This window comes from Gadus morhua, chromosome 21 (genome assembly GCF_902167405.1).
Source record: "Gadus morhua chromosome 21, gadMor3.0, whole genome shotgun sequence".
NCBI classification, from domain to species: domain Eukaryota; kingdom Metazoa; phylum Chordata; class Actinopteri; order Gadiformes; family Gadidae; genus Gadus; species Gadus morhua.
The window spans coordinates 2,600,411-2,606,501 of NC_044068.1; the positions used below are offsets into that span (position 1 = coordinate 2,600,411).

At 53.9% G+C, this 6,091-nt stretch overlaps 1 protein-coding gene across 1 annotated transcript in view; it reads right to left on the minus strand.

The window, feature by feature from the left end:
• Positions 1 to 350: 350 nt before the first annotated feature.
• Positions 351 to 6,091, minus strand: part of LOC115534151 (gamma-aminobutyric acid receptor subunit rho-2) — a 21,324-nt gene continuing 15,583 nt past the window's right edge. Inside the window, exons 6-9 of the mRNA XM_030344876.1 lie at positions 6,020 to 6,091; positions 4,781 to 4,933; positions 4,107 to 4,315; positions 351 to 2,921 (exon numbers count right to left, since the gene is read on the minus strand). The exon at positions 6,020 to 6,091 is cut by the window's right edge and continues 69 nt beyond it. Of these exons, the coding sequence (XP_030200736.1) occupies positions 2,601 to 2,921; positions 4,107 to 4,315; positions 4,781 to 4,933; positions 6,020 to 6,091 (755 nt within the window). The 3' untranslated portion in view covers positions 351 to 2,600. The remainder of the gene's footprint in view (positions 2,922 to 4,106; positions 4,316 to 4,780; positions 4,934 to 6,019) is intronic.

Sequence of the window (6,091 nt, forward strand, 5' to 3'; positions counted from 1 at the left end):
GTCTGAGTCGTGGCTGCAGCAGCTGGGACCAGGTGCTCTCGTGTTCCAGCGGTTGCTGGTTCGACCCCAACGTGACCATCTCACCTCGCCTCTTCCCCAGTAAAGCATGGCCCCAGTAAAGACTCAGGACCCGAGTGGAAGTAGAAGTTGATTTAATAAATGACTTTTGGAAGGTTAGACGGTAAACATGTCAGTGACATCGTGGAGCGCTCTCTCTCTCTCTCTGTATGCACGTCCCATCGCCCGGCTGAACTCATGTGGCATGCTAACACTTTACATTTCTTTCTAAACAGAGACCACCGAGGGAGGCCTTCAAACGTTGCGGCTCCACGGGGGGGGGGGGGGGGGGGGGGTCTCGCTGGGGGAGGCTCACGGTTCCTGTTTTGAAGATGTGCCTCCGACGGCTGTTTCCCCTGGAGCAGGAGGTGGTTTATATGCTAACTCCTGTACGCTCGAGGGCTAGCTTGTTGCCGGGGCGTCGCAGCGGGGGTCGGGTAGTCGGGTGTACCGGCGTCCCCTCGTTACCCAGCAGGACGCTGAAGAGAAGCAACAACAACCTAACGGAGCAGCCGTCACGCAGACTCCATGGAGACGAACACACCGGGATGTAACCATGGTGACGCCACATTATACAAAAACTAATGGACAGTTAAGGCATTCTGTGACGCAGGGATGATCCACGACGGTGTGCTGTCACCGGAGTGATGCATGAAGCTGTGTGCCTCCTCAGATCACTCTTCAGAGGCTCATGCCTAGGAGTGGATTCTCTCGGTTAGGCCACGCCCACTCGCCATCGTTAAACTATTCTGGGATGGATTTCCATTTTTGGGCGACTCAGTGTCAAAATGAAAACGTTTGGCGCTGCCTATTTGTCCTGCCGGATAAATGGGTCTGAGTAATGCCTGGAGCGCTGTCAGTGGAGCACCATAGTATGACATTCACCTGGAAAGAGAACCTCACTCTACTGCAATCGGCAGAACCCAGGGGGCGGACTGTATCGTTTAGTCCTCTGAGATGAGTTTGGGGGGTGACTTCAGACCGCTGGCCAGCTGACGTGTCTTTAGGGACCGTTCACAGAGTTGGTGATGAGGCAGCAGCTGTCTACAGTAACCTCTGCACACTGCAGTCGCCCCCCCCCGCTATAAATCACAGGGGACCTGACTCCGACAAACACACGGATGAATAATACATGAACAGCGTTTATGATACAACGCGCTCTGCCTGGTGTCTTAAGGCCTCGGTGGAGACAGATGGGAGGTGGTCTGCTCCCACAGGCGAGGGCTGCTTTAGAGACGAGTCGCCTGGGGCTCCTGGAACATCCGGACTACACAGAGGACAATGGGTCTACAGAACCAGGGGTAGGTTAGATCAGAGTTTACTATCGTAAGATATGTTGTCTTGAGGACAGCGACTGGTGGTTTGTGTTTAGGTCAAGAGGATCCCGTTCGAAGCAAGATGGCATGGCGGTGGCCTTTAGAGCGGTTGATCAGAGAGGGTAGAAGCTCCTGGTGGGACCTCCTGCTGCGAGGACTGGGGGCCGTAATGTGCTCGGTCCTAGCCGGTGATTGGGCAGCAGTATGTCAGCCTATGGGAACGCGGTCCTCTAGGTTTCGGTTGTTGGTACATCAGGGTGAGTCCAGCAGGGCTAGTAGGTTCTCTGTGTCACACCGTGATGGAGAAGACCCAGCCTCGTCTCTCCGTCACGTTAGGGTGCAGAGGCATTAGCACACGTCACGTAAAGAACCCCATGCTAGCCGTAACCAAACCAGGAACACACATCAAATCATTACGATCTTGGTAACATATTGAATAATGAGAGATTGTGATCGGTCCTTTGCGTGTGTTTTTGGGATATCTTTTCTTTAGGTACAGCATGGCTGCGGTTCATCAGCCAGCCCCGGACCTGGACCCAAAGGATCCACAGGGGGTCACCAGAGATCGGCATCGTCTCATCAGTTCACAGCCAAACCCGTCGTTAGCCCAGCAGCTTGTTGTCGGGGGGCCCAAGGCCCCGTTAGCCGTCAGTTAGCCATCTGCCCCCGACTCGTTTATCCGCGAGCCTCGATGAGTCTCTCAAGCCACCGGCGCCAGCATCAAGCGTCCAAGTGAATTAGGAAGTTTCCCCCTTAATGATGATGTTAAGAAGTTCTTTCCGACGGTTAGTGGAGAGGACGCCTGATCGGAGCTCCGCTGAGCAACATGAAACATGGATCATTAACATTGGTTTCAGTTCGTTTAGCATCCCGACATCAGTAGAAGGTAATGGACGGGACCTAGGACGCCCCCCGAGCCGTGGTCGTGCACCGGGGGTCGAACCCAGAACCTTTAAGCTCAGAAATAAACACCCTTCTAACTCTACTATCGTGCCACATTGGATGAATGAATGAGCGATGGATGAATGGGTGAGGAGAGGCTGGTGGAGAACCGTCCGGACGTGAGCACAGTCCCGTCGGCAGGTCGTGGGGGTCGTATGTCCTCCGGAGCAGGGATGGCTCCAGAACCTCCTGGTGACTCTGCGCTCCAGAACCAAACGGGCCAAAGCGCGCAGAGTTCAGGTCTGAGGAGGGGGGGATGGGGATGGCGGGGAGGGGGGGAGGTCCTCAGCAGTACACGGACCAGTAGATGAGGTTGAAGAAGATGTAGGCACCGGGGAAGATCATGCGGGAGTATGTGTCGATGGCGTGTGTGTTCTGGATGATCCGGAACCCGCGCAGACCCTTCTTCTTGGTTGCACCCGTGGACTCGGTGTCCAGCGCCAGGTGGACCACCATGCGCTCCTGGCTCTTCTCCGGGGGGGCGTCCGGCGCCTCGGGCTCCCGAGTGTAGCCCGCCAGGCTGTTGGCGTCTGCCTCGCTGTAGGAGCCATCCAGCATCATGGTCCGGGCGTGGGTCATCCCGCAGGTGCAGGGCAGCCCCTGGGCCTGGTCAACAAACAAACAACCCATCAGACCCTAACCCTTCACCCCTTGGCCTGGTCAACAAACAAACAACCCATCAGATCCTAACCCTTAACCCCTGGGCCTGGTCAACAAACAAAACAACCCATCAGACCCTAACCCTTCACCCCTTGGCCTGGTCAACAAACAAACAAACAAACACATCAGACCCTAACCCTTAGCCCCTGGGCCTGGTCAACAAACAAACAACCCATCAGACCCTAACCCTTCATCCCTTGGCCTGGTCAACAAACAAACAACCCATCAGACCCTAACCCTTAACCCCTGGGCCTGGTCAACAAACAAAACAACCCATCAGACCCTAACCCTTCACCCCTTGGCCTGGTCAACAAACAAACAACCCATCAGACCCTAACCCTTAACCCCTGGGCCTGGTCAACAAACAAACAAATAAACAAACACATCAGACCCTATCCCTTAACCCCTGGGCCTGGTCAACAAACAAACAACCCATCAGACCCTAACCCTTAGTCCCTGGGCCTGGTCAACAAACAAACACATCAGACCCTAACCCTTCACCCCTGGGCCTGGTCAACAAACAAACAAACAAACAAACAAACAAACACATCAGACCCTAACCCTTAGCCCCTAGGCCTGGTCAACAAACAAACAAACAAACAAACGCATCAGACCCTAACCCTTAACCCCTGGGCCTGGTCGACAAACAAACAAACACATCAGACCCTAACCCTTAGCCCCTGGGCCTGGCCGACAAACAAACAAACAAACACATCAGACCCTAACCCTTCACCCCTGGGCCTGGTCGACAAACAAACAAACACATCAGACCCTAACCCTTAACCCCTGGGCCTGGTCAACAAACAAACACATCAGACCCTAACCCTTAGCCCCTGGGCCTGGCCGACAAACAAACAAACACATCAGACCCTAACCCTTCACCCCTGGGCCTGGTCGACAAACAAACAACCCATCAGACCCTAACCCTTCACCCCTGGGCCTGGTCGACAAACAAACTAACGCGTCAGACCCCAACTCACGAGCCCAGCCCTTATGGCCTGAAGGGAGAACTTGAATTCAATTTAATTGTATCTGTGTAGCCGTTAATCACAGGTACAGTCTCAAAGGGTTCTCATTAGCAAGGAAGAAATCCTGAGAAGGTACGCAGAGTGGGGAGATCCCACTTCTCACCTGCTCGCGGGCCTTGTCCCGCAGCTTGCGGTCCTTGCCGTCCCTCAGCGTGGTCAGGTAGTTGACGGCGGCGTACTCCAGCACGGAGAGGAAGACAAAGACGAAGCTGACCCAGAGGTAGATGTCCACCGCCTTGATGTAGGAGACCCGCGGCATGGAGGCGTTGACCCCCGTGATGATGGTGGACATGGTGAGCACCGTGGTGATACCTGGAGACAGGAGGTAACCATGGTGACACCTGGAGACAGGAGGTAACCATGGTGATACCTGGAGACAGGAGGGAACCATGGGACTCGGACCAGGAACTATTCCAGAGCGAAACCAGTATATCATTCATACATCTTCTATTGTAGCTTTAACACTAAACAGATGTTACTAAGGTCCGTCTACCTCACCCTCTGCCCAGCAGCAATATGCATAAGCAGAGTCTCCACAAGGCTAGCCGACCTGTAGCTAAAGCTAGCCAGCTAGTCTCGTGACGTGGAGGGGGGGCTGACGAGAGGGGAGGGAGTTTCTCCATGGAGATAAATAAAGGTTTGTTCTTTGAACTACACCAACTCTCAATGGGCTCTGTTGGAATGATGTGTGTGGTGGTGAACTCTCCCACTCCCAGGGGCTGACTGGAAGGGGGGAGATAACTCTCCCTCTCTGGGAGGGGGGGTTGAGGAGCAGACCTAGGGAGACGCGTGCGGGCACGGCGCGGCGGTCGATCCAGAAGGACACCCAGGAGAGCATCACCATCAGGGTGGCGGGGAAGTAGGTCTGCAGCAGGAAGAAGAAGATGTGGCGCCGCAGGGTGAAGTTGATGTAGAGGCGGTTGTACCAGCCTGGGGGCAGAGGGCAAAGGTCAAGGGTCAACAGCCTGGAGGAAGGAGGGCAAAGGTCAGAGGTCAACAGCCGGGAGGAAGGAGGGCAAAGGTCACTAGGTTAACAGCCTTGAGGATGGAGGGCAAAGGTCAGAGGTCAACAGCCTGGAGGAAGGAGGGCAAAGGGTAAAGGTCAACACAATACTGAACAAACCAATACCCAGAACGCACAGACAATGTCTCACTATTCAAGACTCTGCCAGCCTGGAAATATGAAGATATCTTTTGGAAGCTTTCATCAAAACATTTGTTCATATAAACATACAATCATTCATTCCAACATACATATGTATGTACATACAATCATGTAAACAAACAACCACACACCCACATACTCATCCAAACAAACATATGTACATGCACGCATTCATTCATATAAACATTCATTAATTTATATAAACATATATACATGCATGCATTCATTATAAACATAGATTAATTCATACATGTATTCATAAATTCATTCAGTCCTACAAACACGCACACATTAATTTGTATAAACATACATCAGACGTGTCCTGGCTCCTCCACTCTAACAGAGAGCCGAGCCTCAGACGTGAAGCAGAGATCCATCAACGCACGACAGCACAGGCAGGAGATGAAGGAGCAGAGCAGGGCCGGAGGGAACCACGCAACACAACAAACCCAAACATGGGGGAGCGCTCCTGAGAGCCAGCAAGAGGGTGGGGGGGGGGGGGGGGGGGGGGAGAACGGGGGAGGTGAGCAAGGGACGCTTTAGTGGAAGAGGAGAGGGGGAGAGGAAGAAGAGAAGAAGAGGAGCGGAGAAGAGAGGAAGTGAGAGGCAGAGGGAGGAAGAGAGAAGCAGAGGGAGGAAGAGGAGTCGAAGAGGAGGAGGAGGACAGGAAGAGGAGCGGAGAAGAGAGGAAGTGAGAGGCAGAGGGAGGAAGAGAGAAGCAGAGGGAGGAAGAGAGAAGCAGAGGGAGGAAGAGGAGGAGGAGGACAGGAAGAGGAGCGGAGACGAGAGGAAGTGAGAGGCAGAGGGAGGAAGAGGAGCCGAAGAGGAGGAGGAGAGGAAGAGGGAGGTACCGGTGCTGCTGTAGAAGGCCAGTCTGGAGCTGGTGTGGAACTTCTGGATGAGGAACTGGGAGAGGGAGATGC